At 40.8% G+C, this 27767-nt stretch overlaps 1 protein-coding gene across 3 annotated transcripts in view; it reads left to right on the forward strand.

Moving 5' to 3' along the window:
* Positions 1-27360, forward strand: part of SATB2 (SATB homeobox 2) — a 150230-nt gene extending 122870 nt beyond the window's left edge. For all 3 annotated transcript variants that reach the window (XM_067548963.1, XM_067548961.1, XM_067548962.1), the window contains one exon: positions 24159-27360. In XM_067548963.1, coding sequence (XP_067405064.1) covers positions 24159-24614 — 456 coding nt within the window. In that variant the 3' untranslated portion in view covers positions 24615-27360. The remainder of the gene's footprint in view (positions 1-24158) is intronic.
* The last annotated feature ends 407 nt before the right edge of the window (positions 27361-27767 follow it).

A 27767-nucleotide genomic window follows, 5' to 3' on the forward strand; every position in this document is an offset into this window, starting at 1 on the left:
CTCAAGTCTTCCAGAGAGAGACTGGGCATGTCTGCTGCCCGATCTGCACAATGGCCCCTTGTGGCAGAAAGCCAGCAGTGCAGCAAAATCCCTTCTACTGCAACACTCATCTATGTTTTTGGGGGTATGCAAAACACCTGGGTATGTAAAACTGGGTGTATAAACTGGGTGACTGCTTTAGACATTGTGGCCTTGTTTACATGGAAAGCTACATGTGTGTGTAAATGAAAGGGTGGTTGGAAAGCTTGGAACCCTCAAAGCAATACTGTTTTTTTTCTCTTGACTGCATACTCTCTGGAGTTCTTATACAGCTCTGTTACTCAACTCTTCAGGAATCAGAACCTCCCTACTTGGAAAAAATTGTGGCTGTGCACTGTGGTTTTACATCTTAATGAATGTTTGACCACTTCACCTTTTGATGAGCACCATTAGAGCATTTTTCTGACAGTCTACAGTAGCTCAGAAACATTGCCCCAGTGAGGCTTGCGTGCATTTTGACAAAGCCAACAAGCAACACATAACAGACAATGGGCCCCTTATATTAGACTCTGAGGTATCCGATAGAATTTCTTATGATTGATAGTTATTACAATTGCAGTGGAAAGCCACTGAGTTTTTACTGTTATAGCCAAACCTACCTACTGCGCCTTCTCAGCTGTTTCTGTTTAGTGTGGATATCTAATGTGGCTGAAAAGTGCTGCTGATTTTTATTAAGTTGAAGTCTGCAGCTCCCCTTATAATGACAGTAAAAGCACACTTGCAATTAAAGGGAAACTGCTTCAGTTCTGAAATTAATTTATTTTATTTAACCCTAGAAAGGGGAGAGCAACTAGGCTGTATAGTTCTGTCATTTCTGTGGTTGTAAGTTCTGTCTCTTCAAAGTGGTCTCCCTAGAAGCAGTGCTCACCTAGTCAAATGACCTTGTACCTTTAGATATTTAATTGATATACGTAAATTGTAAAGCCCGCTCTATGTCAGCTGGTGGACTGGGAGTTTTCAGTCAGTTGCACATCAGTGTAGGAGAACTGGGGCCGGTGTGTCAAGTGAGGTGGCAGATGTAAGCGGGGAAGAAGCAGGGAGGTCAATACCAACATTTTATATCACCTGCTCGTCATAGTTATGCTTCTAAACAGTATACAGGATACAAGTAATATAAGCCCCATTAAAATGTGTTTGTGGATGAATTTAATACTCAGAGAAACAAGAGACTGACAGCACTGGTCCAAACGGTATGTTCCCTTAAAGCTGCTCTGCTCAGTTTTGTGTCTGTTCTTCTTCGAGTGCTTGCTCATGTCCATTCCATATTAGGTGTGTGTGTGCATCATATGCACCAGTGCCGGAAATTTTTCCTCTAGTGGTATCTGTATGGCCAGCTTTAGCACCCCCTGGGGTCATGCACTTATGTGCTGCTATATAGGGTGCTGCCGGCGCCCCTCCCCCCCTCTCAGTTCCTTCTTACCATCTGTGATGGTGCTGGAATGTTCTCTTGCTACTGCAGGCTCTTCCAACTCCAGTGGTTGTTCTCATAGTTTCATAGTGTAAATAGTTCAGTTACTTGTTAAGTGTTAGTGCATTTAGAGACAGTGTAGATGAACGAATGTGGCCCAGGGACGGGGCATGCCCTGGTCTCTGGGCTTTAAACTGTGCGCTTCGTGTAAGAAGCCTATGCCAGTTAACAACCTGCACCAGAGCTGCCTGAAGTGTTTGGGAGAGGCTCACGTGCGGGAAAGGTGCAGAATCCATAAAGGGTTCAGACCTCACACCAAGAAAGATCAGGACATCAGACTGAAGGCGCTTCTGATGGAGTTGGCACTTAGACTGGCATTGGAACCAAGCTGGTCGGACTCGGCATCGAGTATGTCGGCTTCGGTGCAGATTGGCCTCCCAGAACCAACTTCCTCCCGGTACTGATCAACATCTCTGCAGCCAAAGAAAAGACCAAAGAAGACGCATACTGAATGGGGGCGCTTGCCTGCACTGAAGGATAAGAAACGGGCAGGAGATCAGGTGAGACCTGGGTAGGACTTCCTGTCCCCACCGGACTTTGGGGTGACCTTGGGGTGTCCTTTGGGGTGTCCGGGTTTCAAGTCCTACCCTAAACCCACCGTTGACTCCTGGGAGTGGCAAGGGGCCCCAGCACCTTACGGTGCAGACTACACCAGAGGCATTCCAATCAGTAAAAGACCTCTTAGCAATCCCCATGCCCCCGATACCTTGGAATGGAAGGCCTCCACACTGGGACCAGGAATCAGCACTGCCAACCATGGGGCCATCCAGAGGCAAGCCTGCAATGAGACTCCCACAATGATCCCCAATGCCGAGACGTCGGTCTCCGTCCCACCAGCGGTCCCCAGACCCATGCCAGCGGTCCCTGGAGCTGCACCGTGGAAGATTGGGCTCTCATCACCAGTCTCCGAACCTACGGCATCAGTCCTTAGAATGACTGCCCCAGTCTCCAGAACATCATTGGTAGCCAAAGTCCCAGCACCGGTCCCCAGAGTCCTGGCACATATTCCTGGAATCCTGCCACTGGTCGCCAAGCCCATACAGAAAGCCTAAAGATAAAAGCTGATCACTAGAGATGTGGCACCCAGGCTCCCGACACCGCTCCCTGGCACCAGAGCACCGACACTTCCGGCACAGCGGGGAGAGGAAAATGGCATCAGCACTCCCATGGTGCCCAGGGAACAACACCTTGGACTCAGAGGGGGAGGAGGTGACCCTGCCCAAAGGGCAGACTTCTACTGTGGCTGTGGGCTTCCCCATGACACCTCAGATGGCGTTCTGGCTTCAAGGGCAGTGGCCTGCACTGTGGCAGTTTTGGAACCCATGAGGGTTTCCTCTCTCCAAAACCTCAATGCCAAGATCATCGGCAGCTGCTCACCCGATACCAGACCTGGATGCTGAGTCGGACAGGAAGAGGGTCCCCACAATAGCCCCAGAAGGGACTAACCCGGCCAGAGAGGATGACTCCAACCCCCACCCCCACAACCCTGTCCCTCTTCAGGAACTCTTTTCATGAGCAACTTCTTGCCCAGGAGGTACAAGCCCTCCTGTGGGTGGGCGCCATGGAGGAAGTTCCCCAAGAGAGAGTGGGTTTTACTATTGTAATTTTCTGATCCCAAAGGCAAAAGGGGCTTTATGGACCTGAATGGCCCCAAAGGGGCATCCTGGACCTGCATGGCCTCAACAGATATCTCAAGAAGTTGAAGTTCCATATGGTCTCTTGAACCTCCATCATTCCCTCCCTGGATCTGGGCCTTGTATGCCACCCTCGACTTGAAAGACGCTTACTTTCATATTTCCGGGCCACAGACATTTCCTTCTCTTCGTGGTTGGGAAGCAGCATTACCACTTTGCAATGCTTCCCCTTGGCCTATCAACCATGCCACAAGTGTTTACCAAATGTTTGGCAGTAGTTGTGGCCCTTCTCAGACGTCTGGGCATACAGGTCTTCCCTTACCTGGACAACTAGCTCATCAAGGGCATTTGAGGTCGCAGGTCCAACACAGCATCGAACTTGTCCAGGCCACCTGGAAGTGCTGGGCCTGTTAATAAACTAATAGAAATCAATGCTCATACCAGTTCAGAGGATAGACTTCTTTGGGGCATCCTGGACTCTGTCCAGTCCAGAGCACTCCTTCCAGAGACCAGGTCATATCGGAACTCATAGCCCGTGTATCAGCCCACCCTCTCACCACAGTGAAAGTGTGTCTCAGGCTGCTGGGTCACATGGCAGCCTGCACCTACATGGTCCAGCAGACCTCTACAGCTGTGGCTGGCAACGGTGTACTCACCAAGCAGACACCATCTGGACATGATCCTCACAATCCCTCAACTGATACTTATCTTCCTGTTGTGGTGGACAAAACCGCATCATGTATTGAGAGAGGTGCCATTTTTGGCCCCACAGCCAACTTTGTCACTGGCCTCAGATGCTTCAGACCTAGGGTGGGGGGCCCATCTCGGTAACCTCCAGAACCACGGCCTCTGGACCAGAGAAGAGCTGACTCTGCACATAAATGTCAGGGAGCTCAGGATGATCCGGCTGGCCTGCAAGGTGTTCCTTCTCTAGTTGGCTGGCAGGGTGGTTCAAGTACTGACAGACAATATAGCCTCAATGTATTACATCAATAGACAAGGGGGAGCCAGGTCCCCAGTCCTTTGTCAAGAGGCCCTATGTCTATGGGGCTTCTCTGTGATCACAATATCCGCCTGAAATCTGTGCACCTTCTGGGGGTCAGGAATATGTTGGGAGATTGCCTTAGCAGATCCTTTTTCTCTCACCACAAGTGGTCCTTGCACTCAGAAGTCATTGAATTGATCTTCCTGAGGTGGGGCACTCCCTGAATGGATCACCTTGCCACCAGGCGGAACAGGAAGCTCCCTATAAGGGCTCGACAATGCTTGCTTTCCAACGCTTTTCTTCTGACTTGGGTGGGTGACCTCATGTATGCCTTTCCACCAATATCACTTGTACACGAGGTCCTCATAAGGATCAAGAGGGACAAGGCATGGGTCATCCTGATAGCCCCAGGTTGGCCAGGTCAGCACTGGTTCAGGATGCTTCTAGATCTGTTATCCTTTCCTCCCCCCACCCCCTGCTCCTTGGGCACTCCAAACCCAATCGGACCTCATCTCGCAGGACCATGGCCGACTGCTTCATCCGAACCTAGTCTCCCTGCATCTGACACTGTGGATGCTCTGGCTAAGCCTAGAAGAACATGCCTGCTCCACACGGGTCCAACAGGTCCTGTTGGGAAGCAGAAAACCTTCCACAAGAGTGGCGTACCTAGCCAAGTGGAAACGCTACCCCTGCTGAGCATCTCATCGGAATATCTCTCTGACTAAATCGCCCATCCAAGCCATTTTGGATTACCTGCTCCACCTAAATCAACAAGGGTTGGCTTTGTCATCAATTAGGTATACCTAGTGGCCATATCGGCTTTTCACCCCCCTATATGGGGCGTAACGGTCTTCTCGCATGAGCTGTCAGCCAGATTCCTCAAAGGCCTGGAGAGGCTCTTTCCACCAGTATGGGACCCAGTTCCTCAATGGGACCTCAACCTGGTCCTATCCATGCTCATTGGGCTCCCCTCTGAGCACTTGGCATCCTGCTTTCTTATGCACCTATCCTGGAAAGTTGCATTCTTGATGGCAATTACTTCGGCGAGGCCAGTCTTGGAGATCAAGGCTCTGACCACTGAACCCCCTTACACAGTATTCTACAAGGACAAGGTCCAGCTATGCCATCATCTGGCATTCCTGCCAAAGGTGATATCACAATTCCACGTCCACTGGGTAATTTTTCTACCAGTCTTCTTCCTGAAGCCCCACAACTCCAACGAAGAAAGGCGTTTCCATGCTCTCAGCGGCAGAACTCTTGTGTTCTACATTGACAGGACTAAGCCTTTCCATGGATCCATGCACCCCTTTGTCGTGGTGGCCAAATGGATGAAATGGCTGCCATTGTCTCTGTTTATAGGCACATAAATACATGACCCCAGTCCTGGGGCTCCCTTAAACACAGACGGCCATTTTATTCTAAATGATGCAGTAGTTGGAGGATGTGTGAAAGTGGCCACAAGCATAACCATTAAATTCACTCTTAACTAGTGTGGTGGATACTTCTAGGACACTGGCCTTATTAACCTGAGCTTTCAAATGGGAGTAAGAGAGTAAAGCTTCATACAGATACAGTGTTCCTTTGCCAATCCCAGTGAAGCTGGCCTCTTCTGCAATGTAAAGATACACAAATTAGTGTGGGCAGGGAAATGGTATTCAACATAGACATTGGGGAAGAGAGAAAAGGACATCCATCACCTCTCCTGGTATGAAACAGATTCCATCTGGTCAAGGCACGTCCCTATTGACCCTTGTCAGCCAGCTGTTGGCTAGTAGAACTTCTGAAGTGGAGTCAGATGTCTGGCGTCCCTCTCCTCTCGTGACAATCGCAGCTTCCTTATACAGCCACTGAAGCCCACTCTTGTTTGATTATCCATCTAATGCTGTGTATCTCGTATCCTCACAGCACCCCTAGGGGATAGGGAAGTGCTGTCATCCCAGTTTTGCAGGTGGGGAACAGAGAGATAGTCAAGAGTACATACATGTGATGCAGCAGGGAATTGAACCTACTTTTCCAGAGTTCCAGGCTCGTGCTATAATCACTGGGCCATCCTTCCTCTCCATGGAGTAAGGCTGCTATTTCCTTGATGGTGGCTCATACACAGATATTCACACATTGCAGGGGGAGACTTTCTGCTAGTGTATACAATGTTTATATAGGGTTTCTTTTTTTCTTTTCTTTTTTATATGTACATATCAAAATTGGAACTGGATTTTGTACATACACAGTTCTCACATAGAATATCTATAGAAGTACAGTGGCACATATTTTTTTCTCACATTCATCTACACTTACTTTCGCTTACACTTCACTTTCAAAGAATATTCCAAAAAATATCTTAGCACAGACAGAAAAGTGAGGCTGCCTGCTAGATCCTTGGTGCAGAACAACAAAGGCTACATTATAAACCCAGATCAAACACATGACTTTAATAAAAGACTTAAAAAATAATTAGATAATTTATTTAGAAAGCTGGAAGTCTCCATTTCTTTCTCCATCATTTTATAATCCTGAAAGAAGGTAGGTGCCCAGCCTCTGCCTCTTTTCAAATGCTTTCCACTCCTCTTCCTCATGTTTTGAATTATAAGTTTTTGTGTGTGTATAAATATAATGTGGTGTGTGTGTATGTGAATATAATGTGGCCTACATTTTTTAAAGTGACTATCAATTTGGAGTGCCTCAGTTTTTGGTTTCTGAGATACCTTAAAAGGAGCCTAGTTTTTGGAAAAGCTCAACACCCACCCTCTGAAAAAAAACACACCTTTATAAGGTGTCTCAGGTTAGGCATCCAAAAATGTGAGCATCCAAAATCACTTGCCATTTCTGGAAAAACAGAAAGAAAACACACAAACACACTCACTCGTTTGGCAAGAAAGATGCAGTAAATCATCACATTTGTTTGGATTTCATAGACTGAGGGTATGTCTTCACTCATGGCAGCACTGTCCACGCCACCAGATCGATTCGTCGGGATCAACTGAGCGGCAGTGGAGACCCACTCAATTGGTCCGGAAGTCGATGACATTAATCCACCCCGCAAAAAGATTAACGCTGTGTCAATGGGAGGGCATTTCCCTTCGGCACAGCGTAGTGGGGACACCGTGCTATGTAGAAGTTAGGAAGTCGATGGGAGATACGCAAACTACTCTACATAGCTTGCATATCTCCTGTCGACTGCTGCCGAATTTCACTGCCAGTGTAGACCAGTCATAGGTCTGTCATTCACATAAGACCAAAAGACACCCCAGTTTCCAATGGTTTATTCTGAATAACCCAAGGGCCATATCTTTGATAATTACATTTGCATCAACATGGTAGAAAATCATTTTGACACCCATGGGGATTTCGGGTTGTATCCCCATGTGTATTATGTGTTTCTCTTGAATCCAGAATATAGGGGCTAATAGAAAGAGACAGAACTTCTTCATCCCTGTCCCAAATTTCATCCAGACTGAGGGGTGTTCTTCAGAAGTAGTCTGAAATTGTACTAACATAACTAGGTGATTTAGCCGCACAGCTGTCACTGATTTTATTGGGAGTTGGGTGGCTAAATCTCCTAGTTGGGTTTGAAAATTTCAGCCTTTCTGACCTTGTTTCAGATGTAGAAAAATATGACAGCCTGGATTCCTTCATGCTTTCAGGAAAACCTGATACCTATTTGCTACAGCTTTTGGCTTTCAGATATTCAACATATTACAAAAATTCACTGTGTTAATATAACGTAAATATGGTTGTAAAGACGGTATGAATTAGTTCCTCTATTTCCTTTGCATTATGAGATACTGCAGTTAGAACTGTGGATCTATCCAGTTGTGTAAGAAATCAGCTGACATGCTAACATTTCAAGATTTAATGTGTCCCTTAAAAGATGCGTACGGACAGCACTTCACTAGTTAAGTGCTAAGTTATTATTATTATTTATTATTTATTTCCTCTCATATTTTCCTCATTCTGAACAAGCAGGAAATATTTTTGTTGCTTCATTTTGGAATTGAAATAAATGTTTTCCCTGTGGCATTTGAAATTTTAATAATCCATAATAAATAAAATCATATCTAATAACATAACTGGTTTCATTTGGCACGGAGATCTTCTAGATGCATTGCAACTGCGGAAACATAAATAGTTACAGCCTTCAAAAGCCCAGTTCCTATTTGCTAAATATACTTGGCTTGCTTTAAATTCCTTTGTGTGCAGTCATTAATACAATCCTCTTTGACAGCATTTAATTAAAGTGCTTTTCTCTATTAAATTCATTAAAACTTTTTTTTACATACAACTGTTTCCCAGACACTGAATGTTAAGGACCTGTAGGCCTCTCTTTAAATAACTTCTGTCTCCTCATTGTAAATTGTTAATTAAATTTAACTTAGACTGTTTAAGATGGCTTGGAAAGGAAAACCAGATTTCAGGGTATGGTCCCAATGATATCTGTGATTTTTTAATACATTTTTCTGTGTATTTATAGACTGTATAGCATATTGTTTATTAACATTGCTGTACATTTAAGACAGAACAAAATAAAGAAATAACCTAAAGAAATAATTTCCATTCTTTTTAAAATTTGCATCTTTTTAGTACATTTCCTTACCCTGAGATCATTTGCATACGGGCAGAGGAGGAGGAGGGAGTAGTTCAGTATTAATAGATTATTGACAGTTTAATGTCTTGGCACCTAGACAGCCCATAAGGTATAATAAACAGGAAGCTGTCTGATGTGAGAGCAGTCAATAGCATATTCAATCAGAGCCTTTCAGTTAATTGCTGGTTGACCTCAGAGATTTCCTGTAGAAAGTATTGTCCTTAGTTCAGAACGAGAAGAACCAATATGGTTTTCAGATTTTAATCTCACAACCTCTTTCTTCCATTAGCTCAGACTTTTTGCTTTGCTCCATTATGGGGCATTGGAAGTATACTAATAATTTTCTTGCATCTGAAGCTTTTTGAACAATATTTTGCACACTTGGAACCCTTTTGAGTGAGCTTTTCTGTAGCCAGGTATTGCAGATGCAAAAAAGGTTATTTTATTATGAGATTCGTCATTAAGGGGCTTAGGGCTAGGTTCTGCATTTCTTATTCAGGCAAAACTCCCATTGACTTCAGTGGAAGCTTTCCATGAGTTAATAAGGAGTATAGACTACAGAATTGGGCCTTTCATTTAGTTGATAAGCGAGGTAAAGTAGCAGTCTGAGGTCCAGAGTTTTAGAAAACAGTCTAACCAGAGTCAGATTTCTTCCAAGTACATTACATAAATTGGGCATTGTTGTGGTACCTCGGTAGACATGAGTATATTAAAAATAATTGGTCTGACTTTCCCAGGTGCTAAGCACCGCAGTTCCCAATGATTGCAGTAAAAGGGTCACTCAGCCCCTCTCAAACTCAGGCCCAATGTGCTTTGAACACTGATTTGTGTGTTAATCCTTACAAGTGCAAAATGGGTCTTGGTTTGTATTTAGTTTCCCTAATTTCTGTACTTAGCTTCTCTAATTATTTTCGACTGTGTATCTTGATAAGATCTAGATAAGCTACAAAGGCAGGCAGGCAGGCAGGAAGCAAGCCACAAGGGCATTTTCTGACCCTGACGAACTGTAAACCATCTGCTCATTTGGGGAGGAAGGCTGCATGGAAAAGTCAGTTGGAAACTATAATGGTTTTTTCTCCAACTCTCAACTTCCAAAGTGTGTGTGTTCCTCATGTGAGATTGCATGTGAGTTAACTGCTGCAGTACTAGTCTGAGGCAAACTGGTTTGGGTCTCTGGATCTCTTCATGACAATGACTACTCTACTCTCCCCTGGAAGCTTTTGTAGCAGGGCCAGGTTAATTTATATTTCAGTCAGTCAAGAGTCTTTTTTTGTCTCTAGATCTTGATGTGATTATGTCTTCAGCCACTTATCATGCACTTCGAGCTTTTCCTTTGCTGAAAGGAGTGCTATTGTTTTTAAAACTACAGTTTCCCCCTGGTTTTGATTCATTCCTTTGCCTGGCTTCTTTGCTCATTTGCTTGGAGAAAACCTCTCGATGCCACTCTATAGGCCTGATTCTGTTCTCACACTGGCTTTACACCAGTGAAACACCCCTGACTTAAGTGGAGTTATTCCTGATTTACCCTAGTGTAAATGAGATCAGAATTAGGACCCATACCTCTCTCTATATAGCAGGGCTCTGTTGGATTCTGCCTATAAATGCATGGGTTGCCTAAAGTAGAACAAGGCTGCAGATTTCCTGTTTCACGCTTATAGGAGGGATAAGGGAAAATAATGGGAGAAGATGATCCCTTCCATGGCATGTTGCAGCTGATTATGGTCATTTTGATTCACAGTCTAACTGATTTTCGTGGGAGATGGAACAAAGTCATGGTGAAATGCAACAGAACCAGTCCACAGGTTCCAAGATACATACTTTTCCCGGGGGCAAGTAACAGCAACATATGCATTTAACTCTGAGAAGTTGCAGGGCTGAAGATGTTTTAAGTAACTTCCTAATTTCATCAGTATTTCTAAGCAAACTGATTATCAGTGCTGCATGGACCGAAGGACTTCCCTATGGCATAGAAATCGTAAGCTTTATTGGATTCTGAGATAGGGAAGACGTGTAGATTCAGTTCCTTTTATAAACTACATTGCTTCTCATTTGGGGGTTTGTTCTTCCATCAGTACAGGCATACAACCCTTATAAATGCTAACAGGATTTATAGGGGTAGCACAATAGAATAGTAGATCCTCTTGCCATAAACTTCCATTTCTTGGTGGTACAAAATGATATAAATAAGGGATCTTGCATGTATAGTGCAAATCTGATGCTCATCTTACAGGGATCTCTGCAAACCTACTTTAAACCTCACTATACCCCTGTAATATAGATGATATCACATGAATTAAGTAAACTGAGGCACAGAAGGGTCAGCTATCTTCTTCAGATGAATCAGTTAGAATAGAACTCAGAGGTGTCAACTCCCGGTCTTTAGTTCTAACCACTAGTGATTTCTTAGATTATAAAGCCAGAAGGAAGCATTGTGATCATGTAGTCTGACCTCCTGCATGACACAGGCCTTCCCTGAATTAACTCCTGTGTGAAGTAATTAGTAGCTCTATTGTATAGGCTGGGAACTGAAGCCCACAGATGAAGTGACTTGCCCAGGAAGTCTGTGGGAGAGCTTGGAATTGAACCCAAATCTCAGGAGTCCCAGTCCAGTGCTTTAACCACAAGATCATCATTTCTCTGCTATCATGGCCTTTGAATACATCACCCTGTCTTTGCATCAGCCATCCACATTGACACTGAATTGTTTGGATTTTTTAATCGAAAAGAAATTAAGTGCATTTTATTTTTCATCTCCATTTTTGCCTAGTTTTCTGAATAGAAGACACGTGTACTGCCAGTATCGCACAAGTGCAAACAATGTAGGAAACTTTTCCTTACAGCCTGCAATTTACAACATCCCACCATCAGCCATAGGAAAACTAGTATTAGTCATAATTAGTGTCCAGGGAAAAATGGCAATTGAAACAAGACTAGCAAAATCAGATAATCTTCCCCTGTGTTCAAGACTTCCACACCTTTTCAAGAGTGAAACACAAAGACAAAGGATCTTTGATATAATTCCCAAAAACCTACTGTGTTCTGTCACATGGTCTGCGGAGAACACAGCACTTTGATCATTTGACTTTATTTACCCAGTTTTAAGCTAAGGGTATAATAAAGCATATTATGCCAGTTGGGTGTGTGGTAATGCTGGCTATTTTGCCTTTTAGCATGACGGTTGTATATAATGCGGTGTTTCAGACTTGCGTTCTAAAAAAAGGAATATTTCTACTTTTATGTGTTTGATTCACACAGCACAGTTTGCTCAAGTCCTGTTATTAAGTGCATTGGTGGTTACATCTAGAAAGCAAAAAACATGCTGAATAGTGTTTTATCAGTACAAATCTACTATTTTCACTAACCATAACAGTCAGGTTCTTCTGACTGCCCCTATTGTAAAAATTAACAGAACAGTTGGATATGCTTGGAACCCCAAATAGTCATGTGTGAGGACTAAAACAGTTTGATGGGACAAATAATTACCCGCCAGAATAAAATGTCTAATCCAAACATATCCTCCCTTTAAATAATTCGAAACCCTCTTCTTAATCTAAGTAGCTGGAAAACTACATGATTATAGTGGCGCCATTTGTGCCACCATAGTTATGGGGTTTATAACTTGACCTTAAACTTTGCTCTAGGCTGGAATTTGGCAGGAAAGATCTCCCCCAGACTAAAGGCAAATCCTTTATGGTGTTTGGAATAAAGAAGAAAATGCTTAGAGTGGTAACTTTTCAAGATACAGAAAGTACCAAAAATATGTCAAAAGTTTAGATTCATTTTTGGATGATGATGACTGAAAAAATGGCTGTTATTCAATGTGCTGTTTTGCCAGCTTTCAATTAGGAACTGGTGAATTGTTTTGGATAAAATAAGAACAAACCCAAATCTTTGCCAAAAACTTGAACTGCACCCTAACCGAATTCAGAGGGAAAAAGCAGGACTCTAAGTACGGTAGTGCCCCAAAATGTCATTGTCCACCTCCAGCTAGTCAGGAAACATTGATTCTTCTCTTGAAGTTGGTTCTGGCTCCAGCAATCTAAGCATTTTTCACCTTCAGACTACATTAGACTATTGCAGCTCCCTCTCTCTGTGTCTGAGAGTGGGTTGACACAGTCACTACAGCTTACACAAAATGCAGCAGCTTGCCTCCTGAGCAGGAAAACAACCCCAGAACCACCCCACTCAGAGTTTGCATCCTCTACTGATGTCCTGTTAGCTTCTGGAGCCAGCTCATGGCCTTAATCTAGAATTGTTATGGCCCTCAATGAGATGGTGTCTGGATGCCTCTGAAGCAGCCTCTCCATTTGTCAGCTACTTGTGCATTAGCTGGCAGTCAATAGTGCCCAGAATGCAGTTCCCAAGAGCCAGAGATGGGCCATTCTCAGTGAAGAGGCCTTTATTGTGGAAGTCCTGCTTTGCCAGAGATCAGAAGAAACCCAAGCCAGACATTTATGGCAATGTAGACGCTGTGATGATGGGCATCCCAGAAATACATGAAGTGGACAGAAGAGAGCAGTAATGTTCCCTTCCCCTGTTTTCTTCTCATTTCTTCTCACCACTTTGGGTGTAGGCTCTGCCAGGCTGTTCTCAGAATATTTGCAATCTAATCTGAAGCAGGAAATGCCAGAAATCTTGATAGGAAGCTGTCACCTCAGAGGTTTCCAGCCCAGGTTTTCAGACTCAAGAGGCTTAGGTATTTAGAGTGGTCATCTGTTGGGCTAGTCATTCCGCCTGGTGGAAAATGAGTATGTGTACCTCCATGTGCTGAGGATAGCTCCTGTATTTTGGGGGTGATTCATTACTGATGGCAGAGTAAGGCAGCGTTTTCACCTTTCAATCCCTTCATGAATGACAATAGGTAGTGGGCTGCCTTCGCTGCTTCAGGGATCCATCAGAGCCTTGCCGGCTGAGACACGCGCAGAGAACAAAGTGCATCCCCCAGCTGCAATGGCCATACTGCATCCCCTGTCTGTGTTGCCCACTTTTTGGGCAGATTCCTTCACCCCCTCTTTCAGATGAGAGTTTGCAGCCACCCTGTGCTACAACCCATGTCCATAGTAAGGCCTTTCTAATGTCAGAGACCCTGCATCCTGGTTTTCACCAGCAGAAGCTGGAGTGAATGTAGTCTTTTTTAAAATAGTATCTACACAGTAGTCATGTGATGGCTCCACCTGTTGGGTAAACAATGTTGTTTATACAATTATCAGAGCACAGATAGATATTGAAGAGGAGTGTATTCTCTTTCACATAAAACTATAATACAATAAACATAAGGTTCTGGCTTAAACCAGAAAGAGAGAGGAAATTCCGAACTAATCAAGTGATCATCAGCATGAGCTCATTTATGCTATACTACTATAAAATCAGTGCACTGCACAGTAATGAAAGTTTTCTCTGTGTTTTTGTGTGAAGAGTTTAGTTAGTGTTAGAGATGAAAAGTCACCCCTTCCAGACACCCAGGAATTACTTTGCATTTTCAAGGTTGTAATTTTTTTTTTTTTAAAACGTTACACTGGTAAAATAGAAACTCTTGTGCAGCCACGTGCTGTCTATTAACCTAAATCAGGAAGGGGAAATAAGCTACGCATTATTGGAAAATAAGGTCATGATTGTGGTAAAGTAATGGCAGAAATTTTTCTCTTTTTAAGACTGATTTGTAAACATTCTTCAAACAACTGTGCAGACAGTAATTCTATGTTTAAAAAAAATTCCCATGCCCAGATGTTTTTTATAGTAACCATAGACCTGTCCAAATGTTATCTGGTCATCCCCAGTTGTCACTGTGAGTCATATCACACATGTAGCCTCTTAGCAGCGCAGTGTAATCAGGCTGTAATTTATATTTTATCTCCAGTGATGATAGCTTTTAAAAATGTTTTGTGGTGTATTTGCTCTTTGATGCATGCTAAGCCCCTATTAGCATTAATGGGAGCAGTGAATGCTAGGAAGGGAGAGTACACCTTTTTTTTTTTTTTTTTTTTTTTTTAAGTCAACAAGATTAATTGAATTTTGCTAACTCTTTACACTTATCACTTCTGATGTGATGGCAAATACAGTACACTACTAGATTTTTTTTCCAACTCATATTTTTTTAAGAAGGATGGAACAGCTCATTCCTTTGTCTCCCTTATTTATAAATGCAATTAAAGTTTGTTGCTTCACTAATAAAAAAAATTAAGAACACCAGGATAGCTCAGTCCTGCATTTCTTGTGCACTGGAAACTGTTGGGTGCACAATGAATGCAGGATTGATCCCTTGTTTCAGAAGCTTGGTGTTTGTTCTGTCTCTTGCCATTTTTTTCCTATCACTGTTTATTTCTTGCCCTTAAGCAACATGACTGTCATAAAGCAAAAGGAAGCATATGGAATGTATGCTGGAAAGCTGTTGAAATGAATCACACTCAACTGGTTCCTCATTCCCATCTAGAAACTGGGCTTGCACTTGAGTTTGGGTTCCTTTTGGAACCCATTTTTCCCTCTCGATCTAGCTCAGAGAGTGAATATGTCCTGGATTAAAAGCAATATAGAAGGGCTGAGTGGCTGTGTTATTTATTTATTTTTCAAATTAGCTGCTGACTCTTTGCAGCTGCAAAGAAGAATTAGGGCTGTTGGTTTAAAGATCATTGTAACCAACTAACCCATAAAGATTTATTTGGGCCCTGATAAAATGAGTTGCATTATATATCACAAATTGTATGATTATCTTTGGTACTGGTGTTTACTCTTGTGAAGCAATTATTAAACTGCATTTAAAAAAAACAATACACGAGAAATGCCACTAGCATTTTGGTTACAATATTAAAGGAAGCTCAGACTAAAACTAGATGAAAGTGAACATATATATCCATGTCAGACTTCCTACCATTTTGCACGCTCATATTGATTTCTTTTGACATGGTCTTCTTTTATTGAACACCGCATTTTTTTTAAAATCCCTTACCCATAACAGTACCTGCTAGGAGCAATTGTAAAAGGAAACCAAAATATATTAAACCCGCCTGAAGTCAAAATGTAATCTAACACCTGTAGTCTGCAATTTGTCATCACTTCATAGATACTTTTTCTTTTTTAATAACAGTTTGGATTTTTCTGAGTTTTTACCTTAGGATACTGTATAATCCAAGAAAAGCAACAGAACTAAGCCACAGTCTTTAACACAGCTTTATAGTGTCAAGGTGTGAAATCACAGTCATGTGAATGAACCCAAAGAAAATACTTCATTTGAGGCTGCAACTGGTGCTGCAATATTTTTCTTAATGAGTATATTTTGCAAGGCACAAAAAAAAAAAAAAAAAGTCTAACAACCACTACTTTAAAAGGAAAAATGAGCACAGGTGCAAATTGTAACTTCTGTTATAGTTTCTCATGCAGACATTCCTAGAAGCCTGTAAAGTGTCTCAGCACAGAAATTCTGTCTAATTAATGCTTTTGCCAGTGTGACCTTCAGACTGGAAACCTGTGTGTAGTTTTGTTTACTGCAGTGTCTTCTGTTTTATTCTTGTACAATACAATATATTAAGCTGACTCTTTGCAATAAAGATCTGTAAATACAGAGCTGTGTGTATATAGATCTATAAGTTTCTCCAATGGATTAATATAATACAGCTAGATCGTACATCTTTCTAGGCATGACTTTTGGCTGGCTGGTTAGAGTAAATGCTAGCATGCTGAGGATTTATCCCAGCCTTGGGAAGTAGAACACCCTGATTGTGAAGTGTGAGAGTATGGGGTCACTGACAGAGCAGCATGGGAATCCTTTGATTTCAAAGTTAAGTCTTGCAAATAATGATTATGAGACAAATCCAAAGCCCACGGAATTCAATGACTTCAGTGAGTTTTGGATCAGGGCCAAGGAAAGTAACTGTTCTGAAGTGGATGCTTAATGTGTTAAGTGGTGAATTGAAAGTCACATGAAGGACCTGGTACTGCTGTCAGTGAAGTCAGTGAGAAAATCCCATTGACTTTAATGGGTGTAGGATCGGGCCCAAATGTCTGTAGTGGATGCAATATATAACTGGTCTAAGTATACCTGCCACTGTTTTGTAAATCTCTGGTAATCTCTCTTCTCTCTCTAAGATTAAGGTTTCATTGCTCCGAAGTAGACTAAAACTTTTCATTAACGGTATCATAAGAGTTCTTGATGCAACTACAATTTCTTGGTTGTCTAGGATAGTATAATAAATTCCGGGTCAGGGTTGTTTCCTCACCCAGGAAGTGTTAGATCTCTTGCAAAAGTGGGTATTCTTTCCCCTCAGAAAAGAGAAAGTAAGGTCTACAGAATCTTTGCTGCCTCTGACTTCATTTCCAGTAGCTTTATGGGAACTGATATGGCCCAGGGTAAGCCACCCTAAGAGCATCCAGCTGCTCTGTGTCACTTCTGGCAATATAATCTCTGCAGAGAGAGAACCTGTAGTTAGAAAATGTCTTGTCTTCGCTTTTGGGAAAGTAATTTTATGGAGCAGCGACAGTGATGGCTCTGAGGATGGGTGGGGGGGACACACCTAATATTAATGTTAGCAGTTTCTGGGAGAATGTGTTAGAAGTAATGATCTCACGGACTCATTGTCTTTGCTAAGAAGGAAACAATTGAACCACATTGTGAAACAAAGAATTTGGGGTTTTGATGATACAAATCATGTAGAAATGTGGTTCCTGTTTCTAATCAGTTGTGACAGTTATATAGGCAACAAAACCTGTTTTTCACAAAGTAAGCTTTGTTAACCTTTAGCTAGCTGGCAGACATTCAATGCAAAATGCAACACACGCATATACTTATTCAATTGTCTTATTGAGGAGTGAGAGAGTACATGTTCCCTTAATGACTGGCCATTTTGTCATCTTTTGCTCTAGATGGGGAGAAGAGGATAGGGGTGGAAATGAACGTTAATGAGATATTGAATCCAGCCAAAAATGAATAGTGTGCTGGTGGAGAACTGTAGTTAAATGGAGTTTGTCCAGTTTGGTTTGTTTCTCTGGGAACCTACATCACCTGAAGCCAATTTTCTCATCCAAAATCATCTTCGTGGAAATGGAGAGCAGCTACCTGTAAAACAGAGCAGTGACCCCCTATCCCCCCAATAATTTTTTACTTCAGATTTTAAAAAGACCACAAAACCTAAGCTTATGACAACTAATCCAGCTCACTCCCGGAATGATATACTACATTATATACTTTCCTAAACTTAATCATTCAATATCTTACTTCCTTCCCTGAAGGCATGTACCATTATATTTTACACATGGCTCCCAGCTGGTTTTCATTGTGGCTTTTGAAACAGATTTCAATACTGTGTGATTTAAGACTAGTCATTTTATCTTTTTAAGTCAACTTCCATCATATTAGTTTCTTGTACGTTTTCTGTCGGTGGTGGCTAATGTGTATGAAAAGTGAACGTATGTGTGTGCTTAGAGTACTTTGGAATAAAGCTCTATTTCATATAGCATCTTTCCGACAATGTCTCTTCTTAAAATGGCTTAGAGTGTAATGTTGCTTTTACAGCTCGAAAATTAAATCTATCAGATGGACAGAAAAATAAGTCCTCTGGGTAAGGAGTGTGATATATATCTTCAAATTAGATTGGAAAGTAGTTGGAGAATTAGTGAGGGGCGGAAGACAGGAACTCAGCTCCAGATGCCAGAAGATGCAGAGAAGGAGACTCTTGCACAACTTCACTCACCGTTGGTGTGAAGGGACAGAGGAGAGCCATTCTAGAGGAGCAGGAGGAGAGTGGAAAAAGGAGGCCTATGAGACAAGCAAGGAACAAGTCCATGGAGAGTTTTAGAAAGAAGGGGGGCAAATTTGAACTGAATCCTTCAGTGAATAGCGAGGCAGCGAAGGTGTCTGAGACCCTGTCTACACTTACCTCCGGGATTCTGCGGCAGTTGACATGAGTTACGCAAGCTATGCAAAAAACCTGCGTAACTCCCGTCAACTTCTGGGTTCCTCTTCTGCGTTCTGTCTTCACTGCACTGCGCCGACGGGAACCATGTTCCCGTCAACGCAGCCCTACACCACTTGCGAAGGTGGTTTTAGTAGGTCAATTTCTAGATTGACTGAGCGGGTCTTCACTGACCACTCAGTTGATCCAGAGCAATCGATCTAATGATGGCGACTTTGCTGCCGTCAGTATAGCTGTAGCCTAGGAAATGGTGAGACATAGTCGTGCTCCTGGGAGAGGGAAGAGAGGTGTGTGGGAATAGACTCTGTATAGTATGTGTGTATCCGTCACCAAGCAGATAACCAGTTTTAGTTTGAAAAAAATGTGTTTGCTGCACGTCTTTCTTCTCTGTACCCTCCCTCCACAGCCCACCAGACACTTCATGCATATTCTTCTTCGATCGGTCACAGATTATAACTTGCTACTTGTACACGCATGTAGACACAGATGCTTATACCCCATGCTTTAACTATAAAGAGAATCTGCAGTGATGCTTTTATTCTGTAAGTGAGCTAGAACAGCATTAACCAAAAATACAAGAGTACATAATGTGGTATGCAGAACATCCATTGATGTCTTTAGGAATTTTACATGGAGATCAGGATGATGACCCTAAATCCTGGAACTGGGACTACTCTAAACTATTTAGTTTTCTTTTTGATGATGTAGTGTGCAGAACAGTACATGAAATAATCGAACAGCAGAAATCGATTAGTGGATTTTATGAAGCTTCTTCAAAGGAATTGTTCATAGAACATGAAGTTAATTCTCACTTAAATAATAGTCCTTGAACTTTGCTTGGTTTTCCATAGAAATACAAACTTCTGACTAATTCAGAATTGGTTTATAATGTATGGAATCAGGAGGAGATACAAAATTGTTTGTTTGTGGCTTGTATTTGGAGGAATTGCAGTGTGCAGGTATCTGTCGGTGTGTATCTGTGTTTGTATATGCATATAATACCACTACAATTTGCTGTTAGCACCAATCTAAACTCAGAGTAATCCCATTGAAGTCAGTGGAGTAATTATAGATTTACATTGGTGTAACTGAGAGTAGGATTAGGACTTTCTGTTATTTAAGAAGATATTAATTCAGCTATAACCCAACCCTTTTCTAATATAGTGTACTAATAACCCATGGTCAGCATATTCCCTTCTGGGAAGGTCAGGAAGGTCGCTCCATCTCAAAATGGGTTAAAAAAATTACACTGCATTTATCTTTTTTTGCACAGCCCTCTCTTTAGTGATTTGATTGCTTTCAAGATGCTGTAGGCATCCCTTCATTTCCTTCAAATTAAACCTTTTACTGCTGCTGATCCTGTGTTGGTTTTTTTCATCATTATATTTGATTGAAAGTCTTGTAACATTTTTCATGTGGATCACTTCTCATGCTGTTTATTGAATGAAAAAAAAGTCACTTCCAACTTCAACAAGAACAAACTGAATAACTCTCTTTTCTGGATGCTTTTGTACTTACAGTAGTTACTGCCTAAGTTCAGCATTTCTGATAAGTGATACTTCTTCTAGTACACAGCTTTCTGTAAGTTCATACTCAGTTTGTTCGTGTAGTTAAACTCTTTGCTGTTGACTTCTCTGTGTTTTCCAGTGCTAAGGTGCACAGCTATTGGAGACTGTTCAGAAATGGCCTATGTTAGAACATGCACTGGGCCAGATCCTCAGCTAGTGTGAATTAGTGCAGCTCCACTGATTTCAATGGATCTACCTAGATTTATACTAGCTGAGGATCTGAGCCATTATTAAGAGGGATCATTTTTATCTAAAAATATAATTACTGAAAATCTCTTTAAAACAAATCCATAGACAAAAGAAAATCCCCAAAGATGATCTAATTATTCAGTTAGTTGGAAGTATTTTATTGCAGAAGACAGGCATAACAGAAAATGCAGACTTTTCATTTTGGTTTTGTCTTTTTTCCCAATTAATTCAACTGCTCTGAAAGCCCATGTTTTTGTGTGTACAGAAATGGAACTCTGATACATTGACATTGAATGTGTTTATTGGAACATTCCTCCATGTAGATGGGTCTTGTCCGAATTGTACTAACCTACATTTCACCACTGCCTATTAACTGTGGAGGGCAGCCCTGCTACCGGCTGTCGTGGTGTTTTTATGCCTAATATAATTAGGATTTGAAATACTGTAGTTCTCACTTTTCTGCTGATGCCAGCATGCCACAATGGACCACATGAGCTTTCTCTTATTTGAAAGTGGTGAAGCGAGAGTGCCAGGAATGTTCATTTTAATTGGTCGACATTATTTAGGCCTTACCACTATTTTATTACTCAGTGTGTTAGAGTTCATCACCACCAGCAGTTGCTATTTCATTACAGATGTGATTTTTGCATCTTCAGGACTGATTGTTGTTGTTGCTGTATAGATTTTTAATCTCTGTACAGATTGTCTGTCTGTTCAAACAAACAACTCTACCATGCTTGTGCAGGTAGATTAGAACCAATCTATTTCAGCACCATGTTCTGCCTTCTTGAGTCATGTTGAGTAATATCTTAGTTGTCAAGTAGTTGAGTTGATTTTAATTCATGGAATAACATAAGTAAAGGTAACATAATCTTTCCCTAAATCTGAAAGCGCTGGCATTCTCACTGAATCCCTGCCAATCTCAACACACTTTTCAGCAATAGTTTAATAGCAGCACGTTGCTTCTTTTACAAAATATGTTACAATGCATTTTATTAGTATAATCTGAACAATTATGTTAAATAAAACATAATGACATTTGGCCAAATAAATGAGCCCACTGCCACCTTTGTGAGATTGGCTCTTTGTCTGGATAGCGAGAAGAAAAGGGGCATTACCTCTTAAAGGTCTCACTTACAGCAGATGGGAAGAAGTGGGAAAGTTCACAGGGATGGGTAGGAAGCTGTTGAGGCCAGATTAGGACAAGAACCCTGTGTTGCCCTTCCTGCTGACTGGAAGAATGGGGGTGTATTTATACCCCATGTAGCCCTGTAAAAGGCCCTCTTTACCTGGATCGAGCTGGCAGTAGGGGGGTTAGGTTATAAGGTTGCAAGCAATTTGTTGCTGTGTACTCCCAGATATTATATGTGAATAAAGTTGCAGCCTAATTAAACTATATCCAAGGGCCTTCTGTCTTTCTTCTGGCAGGGGTGGACAATGAATAAAGGTCACTCTCATGCAGATGCCTTAATATTTGTTTGCTTGCATGCTCAATTTGGCAATCCACAATGGATCCCTCTCTTCCAATATTAGTTTAAATTAGCAAGGTGCTGCTCTATGTGTGCGTGCATGCGCGCTATATACTGGCATCTCAAGGAGAATAACTGCCTTTTTAGAAAATTCAGTCTGAGCCCTCAACAAATTTCTGTCATTTTATTTCTTCTAAACCATTTTAACAAAGGGTTGATTTTCATGATACGATCCATGCAAGGTGTTTGAATATATAAAACAAAGACTTGAAGGATACTTTACAGGTGGGAAGCCAAGATTTCTTCTTATTTTGTTAAATATCAGGTCCGTATTGATTTTGTTAGCGCCGTAGCTTTGAGTTCTAATCGATATTTCCCTGCATTCTGAAGAAACCTCTGGACAAAGGCAGCCTTCAGTCCTGTGGGATTTTTTTTTTTTTTGCCAGTAATATCTCCTTTATGGACTTTGCTTTAAAGAAAGCATCTGTAACTCTGATACAGTTCTAACAATTCAATAGAAGTTTCATCTGAGGTAATGGCTGAGAAGGCCCTTAATTATAATTTATTGGTAATTATAAATGGCTGTTAGGAATCTATAGGAGTTACAAATGCTTTCTTTAAACCTTCATCCAAAAAGTATTATTATAATTATATATATTATAATAGTGGTGAAACCCCCTTAGAAGGTCAAAAACTGTGTTTGTCCAGAGGCTTCCTCAGAATGCAGGAAAACTAATTATTTGAACTCAAGGCTACTAAGATAATGAAATTAATACAGACCTAGTGCAGTGAAACCTGTTCAAAGGACACCCTTCACATGGCAACTTCTGATCTTCAGATGAAAAACAACAAGAATCCTATAGCACTTTAAAGACTAACAAATTTAATTTCTGCAGGCATAAGCTTTCGTGGGCTGCAACCCACTTCGTCAGATGCAAGAAATAGAAATCAGATAGGGGGTATATATATATATACACCCAAGGATAAGGAACAACAATGGGGAGGGGAGGTGTTAGCAAAGTCCATTCAGTTAGAGTAGATGAGGCCTATTCACAATCATTGCTTAGAAGGTGAGAATGTGTGAACAGTGACAATTACTTCTTGTAATGAGATAACTATTCCAAGTCCCTATTCAGACCCAGTTTGATTGTGTCGAGTTTGCATATGAGTTCCAGCTCTGCAGTTTCTCCCTGAAGTCTGTTTTTGAAGTTTTTTTGTAGAAGTATGGCAACTTTCGAGTCAGCTACAGATTCCCCAGAGTATTCCCTAGCCATTCTGGTTACACTGCCCTTCCTTCACTACAAGGCGTCTCTGTTAAGCAACTGAAGTTTGTCTGTCCCTTGAGTGATTGTTTAAGACAGTAATACTCAGACCTCACTGGTTGTGGAGCCACAACAGCAATCAGCATTTCCCAAAAGAGCCATAGTAGTGTGAATTCATTGTTTCTAATATATATATATGTATAATTCTCACAGCAAAATGACTGACCAAATATAATTATTTTATCAACTAAAATTGGTTAATAACATAGTAAAAGCATCCTGATTGGTAAATAACATAGATTTGTTAATAATTAAATCACACAGTGTTTTAATATCATGTGCTGCAAAGAGCCGCAGGAGACACATTAAAGAGCCAATTGCGGCTCGCGTGCCTCAGTCTGAGTGTCACTGGTTTTATGACAAGCATCACAATGTTTAAAAAGGAAAACCTTCCTACGTCTATCTGAAAAATTCCATTATTTAACTCTTTGTCTAAAAGCAGTTCTCATAGATTTTAATCCAAATCGTATGGTTCGTTATGCAGTGGCATGTAAAGGCCCCGACCAAGACCAGGACCCCTTGTGATAGGCACTGTACAAACACATACTGAGAGACAGTCCCTGTCATAAAGAATTTACAATCTAAATAGGCAGGACAAAGAGTGAGAGGGGAAAGAGACGTACAAAGAAATGAAACGACAAGCCATCTGTGGCAGAGCGAGGAATTTAATCTGCTGGGATATCCTGATTCTCAATCGAGTCCCATGCCCACTAACTTACAATACTCCCCAAACTTAATTTCTAGCACTCTCAGTTTTACTTGAGATTTCATATTTTGTCCTACCTATCTGCATTTATGGTGCAGTTGCATTGTGGAGAAGAATGGGAGTGGAGAATTAAAATTCGCAAGTACCTCTGTGTAGTAAAGGGTAAAATAAAACCTTGTCTAAATTCTGTTAAACTGCTGCATATCTCAAGTGGCCCTTTTAACCAGAGGGCTGCCGCATTTTTTGAATGGTGTAGAAAGTACATTGAATATGTGTGTATGTTTAATTATATAGGTCCTGCATAGACAGCAGTCCCAGCCTGCAAAGGAAAACTCACCTCCAAGAGAAGAAGCCCCACCACCACCTGCTGAGGACAGTTGTGCCAAAAAGCCAAGGTCCCGCACCAAGATATCCTTGGAAGCTCTAGGTATCCTTCAAAGTTTTATCCATGATGTAGGCTTGTATCCTGACCAGGAGGCCATTCACACTCTGTCTGCTCAGCTGGATCTGCCCAAACACACCATCATCAAATTCTTCCAGAACCAACGTTACCACGTAAAGCACCACGGGAAGCTAAAAGAGCATTTGGGTACAGTGGTCGATGTGGCAGAGTACAAAGATGAGGAGCTGCTGACTGAATCGGAGGAGAATGACAGTGAGGAAGGCTCTGAGGAAATGTACAAAGTGGAACCCGAAGAGGAGAATCCTGACAAAAGCAAGGCAACCCCTTCAGAAATTGACCAGAGATAATGTGAGACTGTGACACAGAAAGCAATACATTGATCCAAGGATTTTTGGTTTATTTTTATTAGTTTTTCTCTTTTTGCGTTTTTTGTTATTTCTGTTGCACACGATCCATGTGCAGACTGAATGAATTCAGCATTGTCCAATCAAACATCGCCTTGACATAGACACTTAAGTGTTACACTTTTACGTTTGACTGAGATAATAATTGTAATCACGTAGGATTATGCCTTCATTAATCTTGCACTTATGAAAGGGACATCTAGCAAGTTTACAGGAAGAAAACGACCTATGAAATCAATGAAGGAAAATCTACCGCTCTGTGTGTGTATATATATATATTTACATAAATATATATATATATATATATATATTTACATAATATATATATATATATATATATATATAAATTGCATGGTACAGAACTTTACAATCTGAAAGTATAGACTGTGAAATGAGTTCTTTAAAGACGAAACTTGTTTATGTATTAAAACCACTTCACAATGAGTTGCTTTGGCTTTTTGATAACTGCTGCCTGCTCTCAGGGTGTGGTGACTATTTTTGAATTCCTATTTATTTTCTGTGTTTATCCCTGATTTTTTTATTATTGTTATTATATGGCTTCCTATCTGGCAACTTGATGGGTAATTTTTGAGGTATGTATTTAAAGACATAAATCAACACTGCCAAAAAAAAGAAAAGAGAAAAAAAGAGAGAGAGAAAATTAAAAAAAAAAATAAAAAAAAAATCAGGGCACCTTAAAAACAACTACCACATTAAAGTACTTTAAATCACAGTGCACGCTTAAAATGATACAGCAAGTTCCATTATTCAAACGGCCCTTTCTGTAGTGAAGAGATGAATTTTCATGGAATTCAAAATGAGTAAAACTGAAATTCAGTGCATAGAAGACTTGTCCGTTAATTAAAAAATAGCATTTTGAGATTTGATGTATGGAATTCATACAATGAACCACATTTTACTGTGGAGTTTATTTACCTGTTCTCTGTTTCAGTTTCTAAAATTTATACACTTGCTCCTTTTATTTGTTGTTGTTGCTTTTAGTTTAGGTTGTGTTTGGGTTTTTTTTTTTTTTTTTAATTCAACATAAAGTCAAGTTAGGAAACTAGAACATCAAAACCCACATGGGTAAAAAAACTGTCTAATTAAATTGCTGATCAATAAAGGGGGTCTCCCACTATTGTCTTTCCTTTCCCCCTTTATGTCTCTTAAACTTAGGCTCCCCTTGCTTCATGTACATTATGCCAGTGGTGTACTAAGCATTTTCAGCCACTGGTCTCACAAACTGCAGCCCACGTTCGGGGCATGGCAGCCCTAAGTACGAACAGATTTCCAATCTTCCTGCAGCCTAGCAGCTCTCGGTGATAAGAATGAGAAGCGGTATCTGTGTAGTCACCTTCTTGTCATAAATTGAAACGTTTTCCCAGTCACTAGCATAGCAATTACATTACATAAAGCAGAACTAATGCTGACTGACTCTTCAATGGTATAAGCACTAAAGCTGCAATCTACTATAGTTTCCAATTGTTCTGAGGCATCTTGTCGGGAGCAACACCAAGTAGCATTACTTTTCACTTCCATGTAATGATTTTCAAGAGAAGACTTCACCTCCACTACTATTGCAGCTGGACTTACTGCAGACTCCTTTGAAACTGCAGTCAGAGCCACGTCTGCAGGGTGTCTTTTTTGTAGATGATGTGCTTTTATGTAACCTTGACAAAGACCTCATGCAATATCATTTTGAAAGTTATTTCTGTTTACTACACCAGGCATTGTAATATATATAACTGTTAATACTATTTATATATTTGAAAGGTATAAAAAGTCAGAGTAAAAACAAAAAAATAAACCTCTGTGTCGATATTTACTCAGAACGTACAATATACAGGGAGAAGACATGTTGCAATACAAGCTAATTCTAGCTGCTCAGTAACCTCTGGAGTTTTTAAAGGGACTTTTTCAAATACTGTTTGAAACATAACGGTATCTCTGCATTAATTTTATGTACCTTTGCAAAATTATGGTGATTTGCTTCATTAAGTCCTTCTTGCTCCTCACCCTTTATTTCTGTAGTACGCTGCAGCTTTAATCAGAAGTTCAATGGTTGCTGCTTTGTGTTCTTTGAAGAGTTACTCTTTCAAAACTGTCTTCTTTTACTGTTACTGAAATCACTCCATACATGTAAAAGGAAACTGATTTTTGCCCTTGCAAGATTGTTCATCTGTTGATGGCATCAACATTTGGTATCCTTTACACTTCAACCAAAAATTTTATTAGGTATTTTTTCAATGCTGAGTCTTGCCTTTTATTTTTAATTTCACTGCCAGTTTTGCAGTGGTTCTAAGTGAATCTGTGGGCATTTTAGCCTGTGGTCTTGCCAGAACTTTGCGAATTACAATGCATATATGTCTATTTATTCAATATCCATCATATAATATCTATTTGGAAAAAGAAACTTTTCTTGTAGTGCCTCTTAACAAAGCACAATTTTCCGCCTTTTTTGTGAAATAAAAAATAATGAAAAAAAAAACAAAAAAAACCAAAAACAAAAACAAATTGTGTTTTATTGCGGTATCAACAATGTGAATAAGGATTAACATATTGTAAATGTTCTTTTTTCCATGTAAATCAACTTTATCTTTGTTATCACTAAGTGATAATTAATTTTTAACTTATGTGCATTGTTAGGCTGTTAGATTTTTTGGTTGTTGAAATAAAACGCATTCAATAAATATGACTTCATTTGTCAAGTAATTCACTGGGCCTTATTTTCTTTCCTTCTCAGTTCAAGTAAAACAGGCCTATGAAATCAAGAAAAAATAAGTGTTCTTATTTTAGAAATAAGATTTGATCAGAACAGCATTACCAGTCATTACAGATGTTTGCTAAATCCATATATGGCCATTGAAGTCAGCGGAGCTTTGGCAAATTACAGCAGCTGAGAAGCTGACCCATTATGTTACTGGATTTTTACTGTGTGTGTATACATACACACAACATCTATTACAGGATGTGAAGGGAGGTGTAAGCGGACTGCCTTTCAACCAATTGAAGCACGGTATGCAAAATGAACTCAAATGTATAAAGATATTTGTTAGCCTGCTCCTGTATTTCAGTGGTAGATATTTCTGTTTATAA

The sequence above is a fragment of the Emydura macquarii genome, unplaced genomic scaffold, assembly GCF_026122565.2.
Source record: "Emydura macquarii macquarii isolate MOO-44397 ecotype Brisbane River unplaced genomic scaffold, CSIRO-AGI_Emac_v2 contig_1253, whole genome shotgun sequence".
NCBI lineage: Eukaryota > Metazoa > Chordata > Testudines > Chelidae > Emydura > Emydura macquarii.